The 27,154-nt window shown below is 37.9% G+C and overlaps 1 protein-coding gene across 2 annotated transcripts in view; it reads left to right on the top strand.

Annotated features, from left to right (window-relative positions):
• The window catches only part of LOC150098570 (uncharacterized), a 132,028-nt gene that overhangs the window by 86,719 nt on the left and 18,155 nt on the right, over nt 1-27,154 (top strand). For both annotated transcript variants that reach the window (XM_090404812.1, XM_090404811.1), the window contains exons 6-7: nt 3,080-3,203; nt 18,506-18,700. In XM_090404812.1, coding sequence (XP_090260938.1) covers nt 3,080-3,203; nt 18,506-18,700 — 319 coding nt within the window. The remainder of the gene's footprint in view (nt 1-3,079; nt 3,204-18,505; nt 18,701-27,154) is intronic.

Raw genomic sequence — 27,154 nt, 5'->3', positions numbered from 1 at the left:
CAGGAAGTGAAACAAGGCAGGCGTTAGATGGATGAGCAGTAGTATCAAGCTTGACCTACAAAAAAAGAAAATGTTATGGAGAATTTACAAGGAGAAAGGCGATCAGTACACCCACGAGCAGTACAAGGCTCAAGCTAGGAAGGTTACCAGCATAGTAAGAAAAGCTAAATCAGATTATGAGAAGACCTTAGCCAAAGAGATCAAGGGTAATCCCAAAGAGTTCTTCTGCTATGTGGCAAGTAAATGGAAGAATGACTTTGGAAGGATAACTTTAGTGGGCGCTGATGGTATTGAGGTGACAAAATCAGATGTAATAGTCGAGTTACTGAGTGATCACTTTTCAAAAGTCTATAATCCAAGTGAGGATACCTCTGTACCTGTAGCAATAACAAATGAGAGAATTGAAGCTAAGAAATCAGAGGTATTTAATATATTGCAAAATTTAAATGCAAACACTGCTGTAGACTTAGATGGAATATCAGCTCGGGTGTTGCGTGAATGTGCAAATGAATTGTCAACCCCTCTTACTTGGATATTTAATTTAAGTTTGAACTCTGGTATGGTTCCTAGGGAGTGGAAGTTAGGCAAAGTGGTTCTTTTGCATAAGAGTGGCTCTAAAACTGCGGTAGTTAATTACAGACCAATCACCATCTCAGGAGTAGTGGTAAAAGTATTGGAAAAGTTGGTTAAAGACAAAATTCAAGAATGGGTGGATCAGGGTATGATACTCTATACAGGCCAACATGGTTTTGTTAAAGGTAGATCTTGCCTTAGCAATCTATTAACTTTTCATAATAGAATGACATATGAGTTGGACAAAGGAACTGGCTAACACAGTGGTACTTCTGGATTTTGCTAAGGCTTTTGACAGGATACCCCATGGAACACTGTTATGCAAATTAGAGCAGATGGGAATGGATGGATACTAAATTGGTGATATGGATAGGAGAATGGCTCAAGGAGAGATACCAGAAGGTGGTGTACGGAGGAGCCGAGTCCAGGATGAGGCAGGTGACCAGTGGTGTGCCTCAGGGCTCTGTGCTTGGCCCATTGTTGTTTAATTTGTATATAAATGATATAGGAAATGGCTTACAGGGAGATATTCAGTTGTTTGCTGATGATGCAAAGTTGGGTAGCGCAATAAAAAATCAAGCTGATGTTGAAAGTTTGCAGGATGATTTAAATAAGCTGGTAGAATGGGCAAAAGGTAATGGATGTCAGTTCAATGTTGAAAAGTGTAAAGTCATGCATTTTGGGATTAAAAGATTACCAGCTGTGTAATTGATGGAACATTGATGGAACAGTACTCCAAGAGATTGATGAGGCTAGGGACTTAGGGGTGTTAGTAGATAGGGAGATGAAGTTCAGAGGACACATTGCTAAGGTGTCCAAGATTGCACATAAGATTACTTGGTTGTTGAGGAACACATTGACATCCAGAGATAAAGACGTTATTATTCCCCTTTATAAAGCGTTGATACTTCCACATTTGGATTACTGTGCTCAGGTCTGGTCACCTGGATTCCTTGGAGATGAGGAGGCTGTGGAGAGGGTTCAGAGAAGAGTGACTAAGTTGGTAAGTGATATAAAAAATGCTCCCTATATTGATAGATTGAGAGCTTGTGGATTGCAGAGGTTGGTTGATAGGCGGAGAAGAGGGGATATGATAGAAACATTTAAGTTACTGAAAGGTTTTTATAGGATTGATGCAGGGGAAATGTTTCAGCTGTGTGATAGTGATGGAAGAACAAGAGGTCATCCCTAGAAATTAAAGAAGAGCGTGGTTAACAAGGGTGTCAGAACAAGATTTTTTGTCTGGAGGGTGGTGAATGAGTGGAATTCATTGCCTGACTTAGTTGTGAGCTCTTTGTCTGTAAATGAATTCAAGAAGAGATATGACAGATATTGGTTTGCTAGTTTGGGTCTCCCACGATGAGTCTACTGACTCCATGGAGATACCTGTAATAATAATAATCACACCAGACTATGATGATGATGATGATGCAAAGGACATTGACACACAGAAATAAAGAGATAGTTATGGTTCCATTGTATAAAGTCTTGATCAGGTCTTATGTGGATTATTGCACAAAAATTTGGTCACTTGGTTTTTATAGGGATGAGGATATATTAGAAAGGGTTCAGAGATGATTGACTAAGGTAGTATCTGGTCTCTGGAATATGAGATATGAAGACAGATTTAGGGAATGAGATGTTGAAGACTTTTTGTGAATAGAAAGAGCAGATATAATCAAGACATATAAGTTGGTAGGGGATTATGACCAGGTTAATGTGAAAATTTTTTTTCGTAGAATAGGCCATTCTTCCATCACCATATAAGACTGGTAACTCACCTTCACTTTCTATATAGGTTCCTCGCATTGTGATAAGATCCAAATCCAGGTCTTCTCAATCAAATGATATTTGTTCACTTGCCCTTCTTGCACAAGATTATCTCCTTAACATGTCACAAGGACAATGTCATATTTGCCCTTTGACAAGAAAGATCTGGGTTCGTATCCTGTATAAAAGATGTAGGGAAAATAAATAAGAGCTTTTTCAACTAAAGGTGAATTTTCCAGTCTCACAAGATGTTGCATGGCAGATTTGTCTTTCTAGAGATTCAACTTTTTCATCATACAAACAGACATTAGAATTATGGCTTATGGAATTATTATTTGTAATTATGGCTCTGAAGTAACAAAGGTATTAGACCATTGTATTGTACCTATTGAATATGTGTGTGCATGTTTGCATGTGTGTTCATTTGTTCTTCTGGCCAGTTTGTCAATTTTATGGGATGTAAAACCTGAATTTCCAGTAGGAAAAATCCTGCCACCTCTGTATGGGCTGGAGAACACACTTAACATAATATACTTGCCTCATCTCTGGCCACAGTTCTAAAGCACCAAGGCTGCAACACAGATGACGTGCCTTTTCTACCAGTATATACTGACATTTTTGATCATGCAAATGTCTGACATTTTTATTTACTTTCTCACTGTATAGAGTATCATAAATATTATATTAAATTTTCATGTCTTTTTTAATTATGTGGATCTGAACTAATCTTTTTTAGTTATGTGGATCACTTCCATGTTATTACTTATGGACTTCGTGGAAACTGGCTTGGTTATGCTGATGTGCACAGTCCATTGTATAGGAGGCCTTTTGATGAAAATCAACAAAAGAATTTGAACATTGTAAGTCTGATATATAGAATAATGAAACATTTTCACAGCTTTGGCATAAGATGCTTCTCTTGAAAATTTTAAGAAACTAGTATTGAAAGAATATGTAATATTAAAGGAACTAATTTATCTTCTATGCAAACAACTTCTTTTGCATTCTATACATAAAGAAATTCTTTTATAAAAACTTACATGACCTTTCTTCTACATTGCTGACATAAACTTTTAAACAAAAGCTCCTGTAACATAATATTTATTGATAATCTTTCATCAATGAAATTCTAAAAATGGTGCAAATAGAAATACACTAATTTTGCCAGCCAGACTAGTATTTATCAGAATGCATATCAAGCATTTTCTAGGAGATTCAGAAATTGAGGAGTTAAGGAAAGCAGCCCCAACAGTTTAGTTTTGACTCATCCATCGATTCATTGAACATCATCAGATGCCATATGGTCACTCTGTTGCTCAGTGATATGCCACACTAGTCCTCGCCAGGTGGTCCTGTTGTATGCATTTCTGGAGGCTTCAAATCTCTGAAGATCAGTCACTCCAGACCCACCATCCATCTCATTGAAGGCCTATCTCTTCCTCTTTTTCTAGGAACTTTACCTTCTATTACTGTTTTGATAAGTCCTCCTTCCATCTTTTCAAATGTGACCAAAGTATTTCAACTTTCTTCTGTCAATATTCTTAAGGAGCCTTAAAGCTCTAACGATCCTTTCTAGCACCCATCTGTTTGTTTGTCTTTCAGTATATGATATCCTCACATCTCACAAGCAGCTATCCTTTTCCTGTCAAGACTTCTTTAGGTTCCAAGTCTCACATCCATTAGTCACTGTTGGAAAAACACTTACATCCAGAATCCTCAACTTTGTTCTTCCTGTGGAGATAAATCCATCCTTCCAGATATTAGACAAGTCTCTGATTGTTATTTAGCCATTTGTAATCTTCTTCTGAACAGCAGTTCTTTGCATTAATAATGGATCCCAGGTACCAAACTTGTTGATTTCCTCAGTTCTTTCTCTATTAAAGGCACACATGTTTCTCAGGAGCTACCCTGTCTGTATTTTCATAATCTTTATCTTGCTAGGACTGAGCTGGAGTCCTCTGAGGTTCTCATTTGTTTTGATTAGCATATTGTATACCTTAAATGTTGTCCATTATGACATTATTATTATTATTATTATTATTACAGGCAACGCCACAGGCAATATATGAAAATAATCAAATACAAATAAGATTAAATCATGAGCTATCATATACAAGAGAGATAAACCAAGGGGTCCGACAGGGATGTCCCCTCTCAGCAACTCTTTTTAATATCTTCTTAAATGAAATAATAATAAAATGGAGTAAAAATTTACATCAAGGAATTAAACTTTCACCTACAGTTAACTTAAACACTCTCCTCTTTGCAGACGACCAAATAATAATTACAAATTCTGAAGATAACTTACAGAAAGCTATTTTAAATCTAAATGAAATATCCAAAGATTATGGTATGATAATATCAACAGAAAAATCAAAAACTATGGCCTTTAAAAGACAAGATCCAGCAAGAACTAAAATAGTATTAGATAACAAGATCTTAGAACAGGTGAATTCATTTAACTACCTAGGATGTATGATCACATATGAAAATGAAAAAGATATAAACATAAAAATTGCAAAATATTTAAAAATAACAGGAGTAATTAACTCTATATTTAAACCAAACCTAGTTCAAAAACAAACCAGGCTAAAAGTATACAATACATTAGCCCTACCGGTCTTAATGTATGGAAGCGAAATCTGGACAATAAAACAAAAAGACAAACAAAGATTAACAACAGCAGAAATGAAGTTTATGAGAAAAACTGCAAAGTATACCCTATTTGATCACAAAAGAAATGAAGATATTATGTAGATAATATAAACGAAGAAACGAAAATATAAACATAGATGGATGGAACACGTTCAAAGAATGAAAACAGAAAGATTACCAAAACAAGCCTTAAAGTACAAGCCATTAGGAAAAAGAAAACCAGGACGTCCTCTTAAACGATTCAACGATGACTTCTAAGGCTGGAACAGGCCATACTAGGCCTAAATCCTTGATACGTATGATGATGATGACGATGACAGGCAACCCCAAGGAGTCCTTAGACTTATTGAGAGAAGTCCTAAACATCATGTCAAGAATTATCTGACATTTGTGCAGTATCTATCATACTTTGCTTTTAACTCATTCACAGTCATGGCACCTGCAACAGACTCTGGTAACCTATTCCACTCATTCACTAATCTCCAAGCAAAAAACTTAGTTCTAACATGCTTGCTAACTACACTCTTACTCAGTTTCCATGGAAGGCCCCTAGTTCTCCTACCAACACACCTGTTCTGAAAAATTTCCTCTCAATTAATCTTGTAAAAACCATCAGTAATTTATGTCTCAATCATACCACCTCTTTTCCACCTATCAACCAGTTTCTGTAACCAACAAATCTTCAACCTATTCTCGTAAGGTTCATTCCATAGATCTGCTACCATCTTGGTCACTCACCTCTGGATCTTCTCCACCTCCTCCTCCACATCACCAAGAAACCCTGGTGCCCAGATCTACATGCAGTAGTCAAGATGGGGTCTTATCAAGGTTCGATAAAGAGGAACAATAACCTGCTTGTCTCTGCTCATCAAAGTCTTCTTCTTCTTCTTCAGTAACCAAGTGATCAGATGAGCTGTTTTAGCCACTTTTACTATGTTCTCCTAAACTTTAACTCCTTATCCACTAACACTCTGAAGTCTCTGGCTTTGCAAATTTCCTGGAGTCCAGTCCCACCAATGTGGTATATGGCTGGTAATCTTTTCATCCCAAAATGCATAACCTTACACTTTGTCACATTAAACTGACATTCATTCTCCTTCGCCCAGTCTGCCAATCTATCCAAATCATCCTGCAAAATCATGACATCATCTGTATTAACTATTGCTCTACCAAACTTTGCATCATCAGCAAACAACTGAACAGTTCCTCTCAGATCCTTTCCTATATCATTAATGAACAAATTAAACAGTAGTGGTCTAAGAACAAAACCTTGTGGCACACCACTAGTCACAGGCCTTCTTTTGGACTCTACTCCTGAATAAACTACTCTTTGATATTTCTCCATCAACCACCTTCCTATTCATCTCACCAATCCCCATGTGCTGCAGTTTACTGATTAGAATTCTATGTGGTATCCTGTCAAAGGCCTTTGCAAAATCCAGCAGTATCACTGTAAACCCATTACTTTTATCCAACTCAGCTATCACTGTATTATAAAACATGAGCAAGTTACTGAGACATGACCTTCCCTTCACAAAACCATGCCCCCCCCCCATGCAGAATCCCATTTCTTTCCATCTATTCATTCCTGTATTTTTCTCTTGACCAACTTCTCCAATACTTGGACAACAACTCTTAATATGCTGATAGGACAGTAATCTGCTACATCAGTCTTGGAGTCTCCTTTATGCAATGGAACTATTCCCCCCCCCCCCCCCCAGGACTAACCCAGAGCTGAGACTTAGATTTAACAATATGGTCAAGGGCACTGACAACTCCCTTGACGCTTCACATAAAACTTGAGCTGGTATACCATTCAGTCCCACATCTGTATTCACGTTATGGTTCTGTAATATGCTATTCACCTCCATTTCATTTACCTCAGTTCTTGTATAAGCCTTTGGCTCTGTCATTCCTGTAATATCACCTCCTGGATGATATACCCTTGCAAAGTGTTCACTTAGTAATTCTACTATTTTTACTGTTTCAATTACTTCCCTATCATTGGCATTCCTTAAAATCATTCTGCCAGATTATTATTATTATTATTAACATCTGACCTCCATGGGGTCAGAGACTCATTGTGGGAAGTACACACTATTGCACACAATGCTCATTTAACCACACTTTAAACTGAGTCAGTGTGTCTACATTCACCACATACTCAGGCAATGCATTCCACTCTCCATGCAAAGAACCTTCTCCTCACTCCTCTGCTCACACCCTCTTTATACAGTTTCTAGCAATGGCCTCTTGTTCTACCCCTCCACTCTCCCATTCTATGAAAAATCTATTCAATGTCAACCTGATAACAACCTCTCACTAGTTTATATGTATCTATCATTTTCTCTCTCCTCTTCCTCCTATTCACAAGGTTCTGCAACTTACATTCTCTTAATCTGTTTTCATACTCCACATTCCAAAGACCACTGACAACTTTTGTGAATCTTCTCTGGACACTTTCCAACATATTCTCATCACCATGAAACCTGATGACCAAATCTGTGCACAATAATACATATGAGGCCTGAACAAGGCCTTATACAATGGCATCACAACCTCTCTATTTCTGAATGTCAGGGTTCTCTGCATCATTGCCATTATCTGATGTGATGTCTTCACAACTTGTGCAATGTGGCCCCTGAATTTCAGGTCCTTGTCCACCATCATTCCTAGATCTCTCATTTCTTCTACTTCCTTTTCCCCACCAAGTGTGTACTTTGCATCCCATCATTGCTTACCAAATCTCAAAACCTGACACTTTGCAACACTGAACTGATAGTTCTACTTAGCTGCTCATTCATGCAATCTATTCAAGTCCTCTTGCAAGACCATAACATCCACTTGACTCTGCATTGCCCAGTTTTGCATCATCTGCATATCACTAGTTGAACCAATCCCAATATCGTTAACATACAAATTGAACAACAATAGTCCCATGGTACACCACTAGTGACCTTTCTCTTTCAGGATACGACACCTCCATATACAACTTTCTTATACCTATCTGACAGCCAGTTACTGATTCAACTTAGAAGTCTGTTATCCAATCCCATCTGTTTCAATTTATTTATTATTATTATTATTATTATATTTGTGACACCTCCAAGGAGTCCAAAGACTCATAGTGAGAGGACACCTACTGTACAACTCTTCATTTCCACTACTACATTGAATCTCAACTACCAATTATCTACATCAATGGCGTCTACTTCCCCCCACACCACGACAAGTATTTTTTGTCTGTAAATTGCATGTGTTCTGAAGGGCTGATTTGTCTGTATGTGGGATGAAAAAACCCTGCTGCCTCCGTATGAGATGAAACCCTTATATTTAACAGCTTGTCGTGTGGCAGTCTATCAAACATTTTTGCAAAATCCAAGTACACCACTGTATATACATCTCCTCTGTTCAAGGTATTTGTCATCTTGTTATAGTACATAAGTAAGTTAGGGGAACATGATCTCCGTTTAACAAACCTATGCTGATAAGCACAGAGAATACTGCTATTATCAACCTATTTCTGTATCCTACCTCTCAACAAATCTCTCCAGTACTCTCGCCACAACTCCAGATATATAGGTTGGCCTATAATTTGCAGCTACAGCCCTATCACCACCTTTATGCAGTGGAACAATTTTAATTTCCTTCCTCTCCCTTGGAACCTGTGCTATTGCAAGACTTTTATTAAACAGGCATGCCAATGCTACTGCCAATTCCCTTAAGAATTGGCAGTAGAATTATTTAAGAATTTATAAAATTAATTAAGAATCCTATTACCTTATTGACATCAAGTTTATTTTCTCAAATACCTCTTGCTCCCTCATAATTAAGCCATCTTCTCCTATGTTGTCTACACTTTACTTCCTCATGGTTCCATCTTAATCAGGATGAAACACCCTATAAAAAAGGACCCTTATAAATTGATCACTGAAAACCTCAACAATGTCTTCTGAAGTAGTTATCATTCTTCTACTTTTATCTATTAACATCATCTTACCATGATCATTCTTCCTTCTACTTGCCATATATCTAAAACTCTAGGGTTTTTCTTTGTCTGATTTACCAATTTCTGATCATACTCTACTTTTGTTTTCCTTACTGAGTCACTCTCCTGGTTTGTTCTTTATACTCTTCGTGTAACTGATTATTACCATTATTCAACTTGTACTTCCTCCAAAGTACCTTCTTTTTCCAGATTGTATGCTTAAGCTCCACATTCATCCATTTCACACCTGTCTTATTCAATAAGGTAGGAAGAATGATCATGGTAAGATGATGTTAATAGATAAAAGTAGTAGAATGATAACTACTTCAGAAGACATTGTTGAGGTTTTCAGTGATCAATTTATAAGGGTCTTTTTTATAGGGTGTTTCATCCTGATTAGGGTGGAATCATGAGGAACTAAAGTGTAGATGACATAGGAGAGAATACATTCACACATTGATAGTGTTATGTATTTCTTTGTCAGTTCCCATGCAGCATTTATTTCCTTATCGCTCAACTCCTCGTTCCATGTTATAGCTTCAAGCTGTCTCCTGAGCTTGTCGTAATCACCAGCCTTATAATTCCACATATATCCTTTTCCCACAAAAGTCTGCCCCAGGTGATCATTTCATGATCACTTTCACCAACTGGAAGAAAGTGTGAAACCCATCCGTTTCACAATTACATCTTCTGATGAAATGATTATATCTAGAACTCTTGATCCTGCCGTGCATTCCTTTACGTGCTGCCTGAGAAAGTTATCTTTCAAGAACTCAAGTAACTCATTTTCTTTATTCCCAAATGCTATCTCTTCATTCCAATCTATACTGCTATAAATAAAATCATACTCCATCTTCATGCACACATTCACTGCCACTTTCAACATCCACTCTCCCTATACCATGTCTCCCTGTCCACCCGACCTCCCCTCCCCATTTCCCTCTTCCTCTTGCATTCCAGTTCTCTCTTCATCTCTCCTACTACTACTGTTTCTGCTGCCAAGCACTTCTGTCTCTTCAATACCACTCTCCTGATTTTTCCCTTCATCTTTTTCTTCTGATCTCTTGTACACATCACACACTATACTGCCATCCAGCAACACTTTCTCCAGCACGCTCACTCCAAAGCAATTTAAGTGCAACTCATCATGCCAGTATTATTTCATTCTTCCCTCAGGCAATAGCATACATCCACAAACTGCACTCTCTTCTCCTCATGATACCATTCATGATTTTGGCTCTCTGTCGCAACTCATCGTCATACCTCGGCAACACACTGACAACCTTTCCTACTACACTGTTATATTTCACTCTTCTCTACAGCCTCCTGATATTCATCCTCACATCCTCCTTATATCCACTTAGATTATTTGTCCCTACAATCAAAACTAATTCTCTTGTTCGTTTCTTCCTCATGTCCAATGCCTTAATTATCCTTCTCATTCTCCCACCTGGAGACTTTATGAACTCTCCAAGTAACTAGTCCTCTAATTATGGAGTCTCCATATACTGCAATCCTCGAATATCACTCATCATCTCTTTTACTTTTCTCTTTCATGTCAGCCTGGTTGGCCAAGTGGTTAGCATATCTGCACTGCAACCAAAAAGCTGCAGGTTCAAATCCTGTCATGATCATGGATGTTTGTGACTGTCTGTGAAAATACTAGTGGTGGTGGTTGTGGTGGGCAGTAGATGGCATTGGTGGAGATGGAGAGTTGTAGAGTAGGTTAATAAACTTCTCTTCATCTATGACACTTAAACTGTTTCTGCTGCCAAGCACTTCTGTCTCTTCAATACCACTCTCCTGATTTTTCCGGCTTTCCAACCCAAACATATGCACCAAACTTATCACCAAAATAATCCTCATTGGCATGGAAACATACAATCCCCACACTACTCTGAACTGCCATTCCCTAACTAAACCCTTATTCTCCAATAGATGTGCCAAGGTGCATTAAAGCAGTTATCTTTCCAGTTCTAAATCAGCCACATGTAAGCACCTGCTATCACCATATGAAGCAAAGGTGGTGGCAACAAAAGCTAATGATGAACAAGCGCCCAATGGCTGGCCAGCTCAGCACTGTTGATTGCTGCTGACAAATCCACAACATGCTGCAGCTGTAAAACTAGTATCACAGATTTAAAAAAAAAAAGGGCGTATTCTGTGAGTTCTATTGCCACTGGCTGCAAGCTTCCTGCACCAAAATAGATGAATTGGTGAACAAGCTATTTATTGACTTCAACCAGCCCTTTTTCTGTTCACTGTGCCTCCCTTCTGTAAAATAACTCCTGAACATAGGTAAACAATTCTAAAACCTTGAACAGTACATTAATGCTATGAACGAAACTTTTCCTGCAAAATATGAGCAGTGGAAGCTAAGCTCAAAAAAATTGACGACCAGGGCCTCAACGCAGGTTCACCCTTGTCCGCGAATGAACTCTGCAACCTAATCACATCAACGGTATACGACTCGATGGAGGTCAAAAACAAAAAACTCAATGCTGTTATTTTGAACTTTCCGAGGGAAAATTATTAAAAGAAGACAATAACAAATTAGCAGAAGAATGCAACATTGATTCCAAAAATATTGTCAGGTGGAATCATTTCAGGCCCATAAATAAAAAAAAAAGGACAGAATGAACTTTCCATGCTTCGTAAAGTGACTTTTGACACTCCGACAAGCAGATCTAAATTAATAACGGCCATCAACAACAAGTTCAAAGACCTTGACCCCAATTGCGCATACGTGCTCAACCAGACCTAACATTTGCACAGACTAAACACGGATGCCATCTTCGAAGAGAACTTGAAGAAAAACGTCAAAATGGAGACACCAGTTGGATCATCGACTACGAGCAAATTAGATTGGTGTAAAAATCAAGTGATTCCACTAGTAGCTACCATGGAAACTAGAATGCAGGTCTGCATAGGAAATGCACAAGAGCTTTGCAGTCAAATATATGCCTCACAGAACCTTGCATATCCACTTCAACATCCATGATCTAAACTCCTAATTTAATAGTGTTTACTACCACCTGCAGTCTACCCAATCCCACCTACTCTTTCTGGCAAAAACTCGAATCTCACCTCCTCCCGAGCACTATTTATCTCAACCTTCCAAACTACACACTCTTTAACTCCTTTTAACCCAAGGGTTGCGTCTGCACATACATCTGCTCTGACATACCTTGCCAGAGAGCATCCAACCTAGAATCATCCAACTTTGACCTTCTTTAGTTGAAAATATATCTTCCCCACTCAGTCAAATTCATTTTCTCTCTCTATTGCTTCACCAGTGCAACCAACTACTCTGATCTCTTTAATTTCCTCTCCTTAAAAAATTGATTTTCTCCAGTCTCACTTTTCCCAACAGCAAAATCATCCTAATAGGAAATTTTAATGTCCACAGGCAGAGATGTTGAAACAGTTGCCATCACTAACAACCTTACACAACTTGTTCAGATGCCAACCAGAATACAAGATAACTGGAACCACTCCCCAAACATCTTATATCTCTTCCTCACCAATGACTCTTCTAAATACACAGTGAAAGTATTGATCTCCCTGGGTAATTCTGATCACAATCTAGTGCTCATCTCCCTCATGCAACAACACTTACACAGCCACTCCCATACAATAGTTTGGCATTATAACAGTACCAAGTGGGACAGCCTCTGTGACTTCTCTGCCTCATTCTCATGGCTGGACTATTTCTTATGGCCTCCCAACCCAAACATATGCACCGAACTTATCACCAAAGTAATCCTCACTGGCATGAAAACATACATTCTGCACACTACTCTGAACTGCCATTCCTTAACTAAACCCTGGTTTTCCAAAGAATGTGTAAAGATATGTGTGGTTTTTCATTACAAATGAAAACCCACACATACCATAACTGGCTCAAATAAAAAAACTCTATCCTCCTTTAAAGTTTATACTGAAGCCTGAAATAGAAGCAAAAAAACAATCAATGCTTCCAAAATAGAGTTTGAAAGAGCAAAAAGCAGGAAATTAACAGCCTGTCCAAACGGCTGAGTGGCATCTGCACATACATCCACTCTGACATACCTTGCCATAGAGCACCTTTGGTCTCTTGCTAAAGCAATTGGCCATAACTTCTGTCCAACACTATTTCCACCCCTATCATTCCCAGATGGCTCTATTGCATCATCACCCACAAAAAAAGCCAATCTTCTGACCTCACACTTTGCTTCCAATGCATGCATAACTAACTGTGGTAAATGTCCCTCAACCATTCTAGATCTCCAACATACAATGCCTCCTATATTCTTTTGCCAGAAAGAAATCAGAAAAATACTGTCCAAATTAAATCAAAAAAAAGTCTCCTGGTCCTGATAGCATTCCTCCAATTGTCCTGAAAGTTTGTGCACCAGAACTGATTCCTATTCTATGTCACCTGTATATACTCTCTTACTCCACTGGTATTCTATCCCACAACCTGGAAATTGGCCTATATTCAACCCATTCCCAAGAAGGGCGACAAGTCACTGCCATCCAACTACCAGCCTATCTCACTCACCTCAGTCCTGTCTAAATTAATGGAAAAAAATCATCAATTCCCAACTCCTATACCGCCTTGAAGGCACCCCCCACCTCATAAATGACTGCCAGTATGGATTCTGTTGCTGCCAATCAACAGGAGATCTGCTCACATATGTCACCCATCTCTGGATAAATGCCATGGAGAAGTTTGGCAAATCTCAAGTAGTTGCACTCTTCTTACCATTCAACTAATGCTGGGGTTCCACAAGGTTTTGTCCTCTCTCTAACCCTATCTCTGCTATATATCAATGACCTATTTCAGTTGACCTCCAACCCAATATACAGTTTGCAGATGATAGCACATTGCACTCCTCGCTTTCATTCGATAAACCAACAACTCACTTCAACCTACAAAACATCCACCCACCACTGCCCTCAATTCTGATCTCCAAGCATCCTCCAATGGGGTTCAGATAACCTCATCAATTTCAATGGTAATAAAACCCAGTTCTGTCTTATTTCTCATAAAAAAGGACAATTTTTCCCAGTATTATTTTTGATGATCTCCAAATTTCCAGACAATTTGAGATTTCTCTTCTTGGAATTACCCTGACATCAAACCTTTCATGGCATAAACACTTCACAACCATTGCATTCTCAACTTAAAAAAAAACAAAAAAAACTAGGATTTCTTTTTTGCTCAAGAGGTTACTTCACCTGTGAACAGCTGTTAACATTATACAAATCACAAATCCACCCAGCTATTTAATACTGCTCTCACATATGGAGTGGGGCCCCTAAAAGCTCTCTCAAAATGCGTGACTCAATACAGAGGAGAGCAATTGGACTTATTAACGACCCATCTCTCACCAGGTCACTCCCTCCACTTCTGCACAGACGTATGGTTTCCGCAATATGTGTATTTTACAAATATTTCCATGGGAAATATTCATCTGAAATAACATCAATAATTCCCCCACTTAGTACTAAGCTCACTGGAACATGTGCAGCTGCTGCTGCTCAACATCCTTTCCCACTACACCTTGAAACCCACAGAACAAGTTTCTTTTCTTCCTTCTTCATAGCTGCTATATTATGGAATAGTCCCCCCCCCTCCCCTGTTGTGTTTCCCAAAGAATACAATACACTGTCTTCCAAATCAAATATAAACATGTTCTCCCTTTCACAACCCGCTACCCATATATGGTACTAATGTACTATATACTATAGGTTGATCAACCAACTTCTCGTGTATGGGCTCAACATAAAAAAATGTGCCCCCTACCCCCGATGAATCTTTGGACTTCTTGAATCTGATCAAGCGGGAAGCGATGTGGAAGAACAGGAGAATAAGACAAAAGAGATTGAAGAGGTAGTTATGAATGAAGAAGTGTAGAGAATAGAAAATGAGAGAACAGGTGTGCAAGACAGAGAGAGAAACACAGCATGAGAAAGGTAGATGCTCCAAGAGGAGGTAAATGCATGCATAGACAAAAAAGGGAAGAGGATGACCTGGGATCAAGGGAAAACTTATTTGAAGAAGATTCTAAGATAAATAAGTAGAAAAAGAAATGGCTCGAGTTAATCATGGAGAAGTCACATCAAATAAGTGATATCGGTGGTATTAGCTATCGGTCCAGAATAAGCTGCTGTGTTTGTATATAAATGCTAAAATTGTAAGAAACAAGGCAAATAAAATGGTTGTATTAATTGAATCTGTTCACCCAAAAATTGTTGGAATAAATGAGACATGGTTGGATGAGAATGACATCCTGACAGAAATAGAAATGGAAGGGTATAATGTGTTTCGTGAGGATAGAAAGAGTAAAAAGGGAGGAAAGAGTGCTATCGATGATAGAGAAAGAGTTATGTCCATACAAAGTAGAGATGCAAGAGGGAAATTGTGCCAGTGATTTTGAGGCAGAATGGTGAGATAGAGGTGAATAGAATGAAATACTTAGTCAGATGTTGTTATAGGCCTGGTATTGTGGATCACAGTTACTATGAAATGTATAAACAACTTAGCCAAGCAAATAAGAAAAGTGTGATCATTATGGGCAATTTTAATTATGCAATATAGACTGGGATGATGAGATAGCAACTGGAAGTAAAGAAAATGAGTATTTGAGGGACAACTACTTCAGACAGTCCATACAAAGTAGAGATGCAAGAGGGAAATTGTGCCAGTGATTTTGAGGCAGAATGGTGAGATAGAGGTGAATAGAATGAAATACTTAGTCAGATGTTGTTATAGGCCTGGTATTGTGGATCACAGTTACTATGAAATGTATAAACAACTTAGCCAAGCAAATAAGAAAAGTGTGATCATTATGGGCAATTTTAATTATGCAATATAGACTGGGATGATGAGATAGCAACTGGAAGTAAAGAAAATGAGTATTTGAGGGACAACTACTTCAGACAGTATGTAACAGAGGGCACACAAAGATTGAAGGTCTTGGATTTGATGATCTCATCAGAGGATGTAATTATAAATGAGATGTCAAATCACCCTCCAGTTGGTGAGAGTGAGCATGAAGTAATTACCTGGGTGGTTGCCTGTAGTGTGAGGAACTCTGTGAGAAAAGAGTATATGTGAAACTACAAGGCTGGTGATTATGAGGAGCTCGGGAGACAGCTTGCAAGTGTAGCATGGAATGAGGAGTTAGCTGGAAAAGAGATCAATGCAGCTTGGGGGATATTCAAAACTATCTAGTAGAAGGCAAAGAGGGTGACTTAGTGAGGTTAAAACAGTTAGCTAATGAAGACAAAAAAGAATCCTAGGGAGTTCTTTCAATATGTAGCCAGTAAAAAACAAATGATTATGAAAGGATGACATTGATTGGAGAAAATGGTTTAAGAACAACTGCTGCAGAAGATATAGTGGAGACACTTAATGAGCAGTTCATAAAGGTCTTTCATTCTTGTGAATGTAACATCATGGAGATTTTGAGAGCAGTTGATGATAGGGAGAACAGACTGACTGTAAGTGAGCAAGAGGTATATGGGGAATTGAGGAAACTTGATGTTAATAAGGCTGTGGGACTTGATAATATATCACCACGTATTCTGAAGGAATGTGCCAGGGAGTTGGCATCTGCCTTGACATCATTTTTTAATATGAGTCTTGCACTGGGTTGAGTTCTAAAGGAATGGAAAGAGGGCAAGATTATGCCACTTTATAAAGGGAGATGATAGAACTCAAGCATCAAATTATAGGCCTATCTGTGTGTCAGGTGTTGTGGTTAAGTTGTTGGAAAAGCTGGTGAGACTAGAATTGAGTTGACAACAGTGGTATTATCTTTGATGGATAGCATGGATTTGCTATCCATCAAAGATAATACCATCAAAATACCATTTGATGATATCCATCAAAAGGGTGGTCATGTTTTAGTAATCTACTCACTTATTATAATAAGGTGATGGTTCATTGGACAGAGGAAAGGGATACACAGTAGCATATATAGATTTTGCAAAGGCTTTTGATAGATTACCACATGATAAATTGATAGTCAAACTAGAGCAGATGGGGTTGGATATTAGATTAGTGCATTGGATCAGAGACTGTGATAGGTATCAGCAAGTTGTGTATGGAGGAGCAATATCTTGAAAGAGGAAAGTCACTAGTGGTATGTCTCAGGGATCTGTTTTAGGGCCATTGCTGTTTAACCTGTATATTAATGATATTAGAGAAGATTTGGATAGGGATATTCAGTTGTTTGCAAATGATGAAAAGTTGGGCCGAACTATGAAGAGTAGAGAAGATGTTGTGGACTTACAAGAAAACTTGAATAGATCGAGTGAATGGGCACGAAAATGAGGATGTGAGTTCAATGTTGCAAAATGTAAGGTTTTAAAATTTGGGAAACAAAAATGGGGTGTAGAATTTATGCTTGGTGGGGGATATATTGTCGGAAGTGGAGGAAATAAGAGATCTTGGGGTGATAGTTGATAAGGATCTGAAATTTAGAGGACACATTTCCAAAATTGTGAGGACAACAGAATGAATTCTAATAATGATGCAGAGGACACTGACTTGTAGAAGTAAGGAGATTCTTGTTCCATTGTATAAGGCTCTTATTGGCCACACATGGACTACTGTGCACAGATTTGGTCACCTAGTTTTCAAAAGGACGAAGAGATGTTGGAAAGGCCAGAGGTGACTGACTAAGGTAGTTTCTGATCTCTGAAATGTCAAATATGAGGAAAGGTTGAGAAGATGAATAGGAGGAAGAGGGATGATATCATAGAGGCCTACAAGTTAGTAAGGGGTTATTATAAGATCAATGTTGGAGAGGTTTTACAGAAAATGGTGGGAGATCAGGGGGGAACCAGAGGTCATCCCTGGAAACTGTATAAGGAGGTGTGAGCAGGGGAGTGAGAAGCAGATTTTTTACATGCAGAGTTGTGAATGATTGGAATGCCTTGCCTGAGAGGGTGGTATCTGCAGAGAATTTGAGTGTGTTTAAGGCATGGTATGATGAGCTGTGTGTGTATGACAAAAGGATTCCCTAGATGAGTCTTTGACTCCATGGAGTCTTGGGATAATAATAATAATAATCTAATTGATACTGTGAAACGATTGTTAATCCTATCTGTATAGTGTATTGTGGTTGTCAATTGTGTTCTTTCTTCTTTTCCTGTTCTGTGGGATGAAAAACTTTAGTTTTTGAGACGGAAAATCCAACTGACTGAGCTACAAAGACTCTAACAGTACAGTATTTGTATTGCAGTGTGTACTTGTAGTCGACTTTGTTCAGATATGCAAAACTTGCAAATAGATGGGAAAAAAAAACATAATAAATAACTTAGAACGTATACACTTATTATAGAGAAAAATTATTCATTAGCAAACTACATGTAGGAGCAAGATTAATTAACAAGATTTGTGTATATTGAAGTGTCTTATTTATTTATTTTTTAACACTAAGTGGTTTGTAGTATTATGCTTTAAATTCAGAGCTTGCATAAAACTATTTAAAGAAACTTATTTAAAAACTCGTTATTTTACAGAATGATGGAATAAAGCTACTGGTTAAAATGGGAGCTCAGAAAAAACAAATCATTGTAGGAATTCCTTTTTATGGAGTCACCTTTACACTTATCAACACCCATTTTACTAGTATTGGTGCTCCAGTAGATCAAGCCAAGGGTGGTGCTGAATCTGGTCCTTACACAAATAAAAGGGGTGTCTTAGCCTATTATGAAGTAAGTAAAATGATTTTCTCAGTAAAATATTACCATATACTGACATATTATTATTATTCATTAGATACCTCCATGGATTCATCTTGGGAGGGCCTCAATTGACACATTCTAATGTCTTTCTCTTCTCATCCAAGAAGCATTCTTCACTCCACAACTCATTCCACTAATTCATTACAGACCATTAGGAAATCTGAGACCTCATATCTTGCTGACTATCAATTTATATTTTTATTTATTTATTTCATTTCATTTTTGTAAATTCCTCCTGTGAAAGGCTGTAAACTTATTGTATTTTTAGTATATAATGAGTGGACCAAGGTTTAGATGACTTGGAAACAATACTCTAGGAACCAAATATGGAAAATTTTCAAGACACTTCACTTCAGGCCTCCAGTAAGAGCAGTGGTGTTCTCTCACACTAGATGATAAATTTCATTTACTGTCATCAACTAAATAATCTACCTATAGATCATTCTATCACCATCATCAAATTCCTGATATATATCCTCAAGAGGTGTATAGGATATAATAGTACCACATGAAAAATTTATATCATTACTAACCTCCTATCTACAATTTTCCTCCAAATCAGTCTGTTACCTGTCAAGACTCCAACATTATCAGAGCTTATATTTCTGTCTTCTGAGGCACTTTTTACTGTATCAATCCGCCTATATTTTCATCTTCCTCTGGGTCTTTTTCCTGTCAACCTGGCAGAGAACACTTGTTTTGCTAATATCCTTCCTCTCCCATTCTGTTCAAGTGTCCATACCACCTAAGATTAGCTCTGCTAATGCATTCCTGAATGCTGACAATGTCAAGTTCTTTCCTAATATCCTTGTTTTTAGGTAGTACTCTAGATGGGATATCAGCTGCATTTCAAGTTATACAAGGACTGTTGCCTATTTTCTTGCACATTTTTAACACATATGCTGATATCCCATCTAGAGTACTACCTTCTAGAGTACTGTATTATGTCAAGTTCTTGCAATATCTTTAATACCCTCATCGACTTCTATTTTTTGATCTAGTCCCTCCACGGTGTTCAGAATCTAATTTCTACACAGAATGGATACTCTTAACAAAATGATTTCTCAATAATTTTGACATTCTGCTGTACCTGTCCCTATTTTATCATCTGTGTTCACTAAGGTTGTCATTTTTCATTTTGCTTGCCACAATAGCAAAAGAACTCTCATAGATTTCCTTTGGCTTACTGAACCAATGTCTTTTTGTAGTCAGAATTTTTCCCCTTCATTACCATGGTTATTGCATTTCTGATGTACACTCTATTCTGCTCATGGTCTAGTCAACATGCTTCACCTGAAATTTCCCACAAAACATTTTTTTCTATGCAGCTCTAACTTTATGAATTAAAACATCCATTAAACTCTCCCATGATTTATCCTCCAAAATTTGGGAATACAACTTTAAACTACTACTGCCTACTTCATTATTTTTTTTCCTGGAAACTCGGTTTTTCATCCCTCGGAACAGGCAAACTGTCTCCGTGAACACACACTGATCTGCAGTCAAAAATACATACTTAGAAGTCTCTCATTGGAGGGCACAACTTCAACCGGTCCTAAAGGGGATGGATGAGGAAAATTAGGGGAACCCACACAACAAACAAACCTACTTCATTCAGGCACCTTATAACTATTTCCCATGTACTACATCAAGCTGTCTTATAAGTTTATCATACCTGTCTTGTAATTCTATTACTTCTGAATTATTTCAACCTTGGTATTTCTTCTGAGTGTGACTCCCACTGATGAGACCTCAATAAATGTGGAAACCAGCCTAGGTAGTGGCCCTTCCCATAATGCACATCACACATCCAACAGGATGTGTGCTTTGCATTATGGAATATAAGGCAATTAATGTGGAATCATTTGCCTCTATATACAAGTAGCCTAGTAGTGAAAATATTTCACATGCCAACTGTGTTTGCTCACACTTGGATAAAAAAATTAAACAAGAATATAATTTTGGCATATTTAATTTAGTTTATTACCAAGTGAAAAAAACTTTTGACAAACCTGCCTTGTAGTTTCATATGTATCATTTTTCTAATATCCTTTTCTTGACAGAAGCTTCCGGAACTCTGTTACACAAATTAGAACAAATGGGGATGGATATGACATTGATTAAATGGATAAGAGGGTGGCTTCTGGACAGATATCAAAAAGTGGTATATGGAAGGACAGAATCGAGGCAAAAACACGTGACTAGTGGTGTGTCGCAAGGTTCGGTGCTTGGACCATTGCTGTTTAATTTGTACATAAATGATATATGAAATTACTTGAAAGGAAATATTCAGTTGTTTGCTGACGATGCAAAATTAGGTAGAGTAATAGTTAATCAAGGCGATGTGGTGAGCTTGCGATGATTTAAATAGGCTGTCAGTATGGGCAAAAGGTAATGGATATCAGTTTAATTTGAAGAAATGTAAAGTTATGTATTTTGAGATAAACATATTACAAACTGTTATCACATTGATGGCACTGTACTCCAGGAAATAGATGAAGCTAGAGATTTAGGAGTGGTGGTAGACAGAGAGTTAAAATTTAGAGGACATATTGCTAAGGTAGCCCATAAGATTAGTTGGCTATTGAAGAACACATTAACAAGTAGAAATAAGGAAGTTGTTATTGCTCTTTATAAGGCCTTGATATATCCACATCTAGATTACTGTGCTCAAGTCTGGTCCCTTGGGTTTCTTGGAGATGAGAAAGCGGTGGAGAGGATTCAGAGGCAAATGACCAAGATGGTGAGTGGTCTGTGGAATGTTCCCTATGAGAATAGATTGAGGGTGTGTGGATTGCAGAAGTTGGTTGATAGGAGAAAAAGAGGGGATATGAGAGAAACATTTAAGTTGCTTAAAGGGTTTCATAGGATAGATGCAGGGGAAATATTTTAGCACTTGGCTAGAGGGACCAGAACAAGGGGTTATTCCTGGAAGTTGAATCAAAGTGTGATTAGTAGGGGGTGTGAGAGTACTAGATTTTTTCCTTGGAGAGTTGTGAATGAGTGGAATGGGTTGCCAGAATCAGTTGTGAGTGCTTTGTCTGTTAATGGGTTCAAGGAGAGGTATGATAGATTGCGTGAATAGATTGAGTCTTTGGACTCCATGGAGATGCCCATATAATAACATCTAGCCACCTCCAAAGTCTGAACTACACAGGTGCTGTTTCTAATTGGAAGCAAGGTGATCATCTTTGTTTCATCACATTTTCAAATACAGTCACCAAATTTAACAATCATTTTTCTATGAGTCCCTTTATACATGCTCGAGGTAATTATTCCCGAGTAATTTTAAGCTCTATTTTTCATGAAAATTTGATGAGAAAAGTAACAGCAGACACTAAACTGAAGCAACATATAAAATAAGTATACCAAAGTGCCTACTAGAGAATGAATCTAATAGTCGAGGTATAAATGTGAAGCATAAGTTTTTTAGTATTACAAGGAGTTTTTTTTTTTTGTTATATGTCTGTCTTCATAATATCTGGTTTTAACTCAGTGTGACTGAGTTTGGCTGTTGTTTTGTTTGATCTCTGTAGTTGTTTTGGACAAGTTTATTGTCCTTGTATTATGTTCGTCTATGCTCATTGTATCCATCATAGTAGTTGCCAAAGCAGTTTGCTGACACATTGTCCTAGCCCACCAGCACATAAAAACTACATTATATGTAGTACAGTGGAGAATTTCATAACATATATATGCATTCTGTGAATTAAGAACATTGCAGGTAAGGAATGGGGACATGTACATAGAATATAGACAGTGGGAAGCTTGGTGATTTAAGGCTCAAGCTTTAGTGACAGTGAAACTAGTGAGTTGGAAGTGAGCAAGTGCTCACATGTATATACAAGTGGTACAATTAGAGGATGAGGAAGACTGGAAAGAAATTATTTGATTTTAGTGTGGAAGAGGATATTTTGATGGATGGTCATGATTGTGGGATTGAATGTTGGGTAAAAGCAGGATGCATGGCAAGAGAAAGAGAGATGCTGAGAACAGAAATGGAAGGAATGAAGATTGCATTGGGGAAGATGATAAGAGAGATTAAGAAACTTGAGAGGTTACCTAGTGGAAGGAGAACAAGAAAGGTTTGTAAATGAGAATAGGCGAGATAAGACAAGAAAATGGGAGAGACAGGAAAAGAGAAGAAATGAGAGAAAGTTAAGAGAGTTTAGGAGCAAGAGGTGGAGAGATGAGAGGAAGGAGGGAAATGGAAGAAAAAAGAGAGTGAGAGCAGAAAAGGTCATGGATGAAAGCGCGAGAGGAATGAATGGAGCCATAAGGAGTGTGATGCATGAAGGTTTGATGATTCAAGATTTGCAGAGCACAGTGTTAGAGGAGTGCTTACCTGGAGAAATGATAGAGAATATGGTGATGGCAATGAAGCAAGGTAAAAATATGGATGAAATGACAGTGATGGTTAGTGTAATGACCTGAGAAGCAGTGCAAATCATGACAAGAGATTTGAGATTCATGTTGGTGACTGTGTATTAAAAAAAGTGGTGTGAGTGAAGATAGTGAGCATGTTGCCTCAATATGATAATGCAGAGAGATGAGAAGTGCATTGATAATGAATGAGATGATAGCAAAGAGACTGTTATTTTTTTCTAGACAAGTGTGTGTGTGTGTTAAGTTAGAGAAACTAGAGTTTCCAGGGTGAAAGTTAGTAGGAATGGCCTCCTGGGGATGGCTTGGAAGACAAGATAGTATATGCTATGATGCAGAGTCAGGTGATGTCTGTAGAGAGTAACAATAGTTATGGGAATATTGACAGTGCACTGATTTTTCTATATAAATATGCCAGGAACATTAGAGATAAAGACAACAAGTTTGTAGCATTGATTGACTCACTCTGTTTGAAGATTGTTGATATCAACAAAACTTGGTTGACAGAGGAGGATGTCCTGACAGGGATAGAAATTGAAGGGTATAGTATATTTTGGCAGGATAGGAAAAGTAAATGGGATGATGGAATGTTTCTTATGAAAAGAGATGAATTGTATCATTTCCTTTCTGATCCTCTATCCTGAGAATGGATAATTCATTTCTTCCCATAAGTAACTCCACCATTCCATTTACCTTTCCTACTTCTAAAATATGCTGTGACCTTTAATTTCTATTCCTGTTAGCTCTGAGAGTATATGGCATGAAGTAGAAGTGATTAGGACAGGATATTTAGGTGGATGTTGCTATATAGGAAATATGGATGGTGATGAGCAGGAAATGTTTAGTCAGATTACTTTGAAAAATGCAAAATGAACGATTGTTAGGGGATGGTGGATTTTAGCAATACAAACTGGGCAGTTTGTATTGCTAAAATTGTATTGCTATACAATAATAAAGGAACTGAATTTTTGGAATTCTTAAGGAACAAATGCCTTAGACAGCATATGGTGGAGGCAACATGAGGATCAAGAGTTTTGAATTTGGTGACAGCATCAAAGGATCTGATTGTGACTGAGATCTTTGTTTGGAGTAAGAAAGAGAGATACCACTGACTATACAATGTGGTATTTGGAATTATGTTTAAAGCAAGTAAGGCTATGAGACCAGTGTATTGTGTATTAATTTTTCGTGTTCTTCTGGCTGGTTTCACAGGATTAAAAATTTGAGTTTCTGAGAGAAAAAAAAACTCCTGCTACTCCTGTATGAAGCTAGGTAACTCATCTTCAGTTGAGCAGTCCTTATAAATGTTCTTTATAAGGATTCAAATTCAGGTCTTTCCAACCAAAGGACCTAGTCCTGAGTTGTAGGATGAATAGACATTGCAGAAATTTCGAGGAAGAAGTATTTTATGTGGAATTATAATGTGGGTGACTATCGTAGACTCAGAAACTGCATGTCCTCAGTCTCTCCTTATAATCAGCACTGTACAGTCCTAATATCATTTTTATCTGCCCATGTATCCTCCAAGGTTACTTCATCTATTAAAATGAAAAGAACGATGCTCACAGTGCATGGAGGATAGTCAAGGGATATTTGGAGGAAGAAATATCACATTGTATACCCAAGTTCAGGAGGGTAACTTGGGTAGGAGTTAGATGGATGAGTAATATTATTAAGCAAGAATTGCAAAAAAAGATGATGCAGAGAATATAAGGAGAAAGGTGACCAACTAACTCATGAACAGTACAAAGAACAGGCAAGAAAGGTGACCAACTAACTCATGAACAGTACAAAGAACAGGCAAGAAAGGTGACCAGCAAGGTAAGGAAGGCAAAATCAGATTATGAGAAGAAGTTAGCTGAGTAGGCGAAAGGAAGTCCCAAAGAGTTTTCTTGTTATGTGGCAAATAGGAGGTAGAATGACTATGGAAGGATAACTTTAATGAGTAAAGATGGTAGAGAGAGAGAGAGAGATAACAGAGGCAGATGATATTGTTGAGCTACTGAGTGACCATTTTGCAAGGATATAATCATCCAAGTGAAGATACTGGCAGAGGTGACAGGGACTGATCTGAGAACAGAGGCTGATGAATTCGAGGTACTCGGGATATTGCAAAATCTGAATGCAAATACAGCCGTGGGATTTGATGGGGTATTGGAATATGTTTTAAGAGAATGCGAAGATGAACTGGCAATGCCTTTGACTTGCCTGCTTAATTTAAGTCTCAGCTCTGGCAAAGTCCCAAGAGAGTGGAAATTGGTCAAAATAATTCCTTTGCATAAAGGAGAATCTGTCTGTGGCAGCAAATTATAGACCAATCAGTATCTCAGAAACAGTGGTAAAAGTACTGGAAAAATTAGACAAATGAATTCCGGAATGGGTAGATAATTTGCTGCCACAGACAGATTCTCCTTTTATGCAAAGGAATTATTAACCAATCAGTATCTCAGAAACAGTGGTAAAAGTACTGGAAAAATTAGACAAATGAATTCCGGATTGGTCTATAATTTGCTGCCACAGACAGATTCTCCTTTATGCAAAGGAATTATTTTGACCTATTTCCACTCTCTTGGGACTTTGCCAGAGCTGAGACTTAAATTAAGCAGGCAAGTCAAAGGCATTGCCAGTTCATCTTCTCAGAAACAGTGGTAAAAGTACTGGAAAAATTAGACAAATGAATTCCGGAATGGGTAGATAAGAACATTATACTCTATTAGTAATCTACTAACTATTATAATAGAGTGACAGCTGAGTTGGATAAAGGAAGTAGTTACATGATGATACTGCTGGATTTTGCAAATGCATATGACCAATGGGGATGGATATCAAACTGGTGATATGGATAAAAGGAGGGCTGATGGACAGATACCAAAAAATAGTATATGGAGGAGCAGAATCCAGGAGAAGGAAGGTGACTAGTAGTGTGTTGCAAGGTCTTGGATCACTGCTGTTTAAATTGTACATAAATGATATAAGAAATAATTTGAAAGGAGATATTCAGTTGCTTGTTGATGATGCAAAGTTGGGCAGTTAATCAAGGTGACGTAGAGAACTTGCAAGATGATTTAGAGAGGCTAACTGTTTGGGAAAAACATAATGAATGTCAATTTAATGTGAAAAAATGTAAAGTTATGCATTTTGGGATACAAAGATTACAAGCTGCATATCATATTGAGGGAACTGTGCTCCAGGAAATTGATGAAGCCAGGAATTTTGGTGGTAGTAGATAGAGAGTTGAAATTTAGATGGCATATTACTAAAGTAACCAGAGTAGCTCACAGGATTACTTGGTTATTGAAGAATACAATAACAAGCAGAAATAAGGGAGTTATCCTTCCTCTTTATAAAACCTTGATGCAACCACATCTGGATTACTATGCTTGGGTCTGGTCACCAGGGTTGGTTTCTTTGGAACAAGGAAGTGGTGGAGAGGATCCAGAGGCAAGTGACTGAGATGGTGAGTGGCCTGTGGAATGCTTCCTATGAGGATTTGTGGATTGCAAAAGTTGGTTTGATAGGCAAAAAGGATGTGGAATATGATAGAAACATTTAAGTTACTTAAAGGATTTTATAGGATTGATGCAGGAAATGCTTCAGGACTTGGCTAGAGGTTTGGTTTATTTAAATTTGCAGTGGAATCAACTCAAGGGCTATGAAGCCAGTGTATTATGTATGTTAATTGCTTGTGTTCTAATGGCCAGTTTGCCTGTTCTGAGGGACGAAACACCTCTTTCCGGGAAAAAAAAAATGTCCTCCTCTGTATGAGATTTTCAGTTGAAAAGACCTGATAAGGGTTCTTCACGTCCTAGACAGGATTTGAACCCAGATCTTTCCAACCAAAGAGCATCATTGAAACTGACTGAGCTATGGAGGCCTCCCTACAGGGGGCAGACCAAGAGGTCATCCCTGGAAATTGGGTAAGAGTGTAGTTAGCAAGGGTATGAGGACTAGATTTTTCACTTAAAGAGAACGGTGAACGAATAGAATGGGTTTCCTGAATTAGTTGTGAGTGCTTTATCTGCTAATGGTTTCAAGGAGAGG

Source organism: Typopeltis vanoorti, chromosome 15 (genome assembly GCF_054136105.1).
Source record: "Typopeltis vanoorti isolate ZY-2024b chromosome 15, IOZ_Tvanoo_1.0, whole genome shotgun sequence".
NCBI lineage: Eukaryota > Metazoa > Arthropoda > Arachnida > Uropygi > Thelyphonidae > Typopeltis > Typopeltis vanoorti.
Note: the sequence above shows the minus strand (reverse complement) of the source record. Positions and strands in the feature narration are given on the sequence as shown.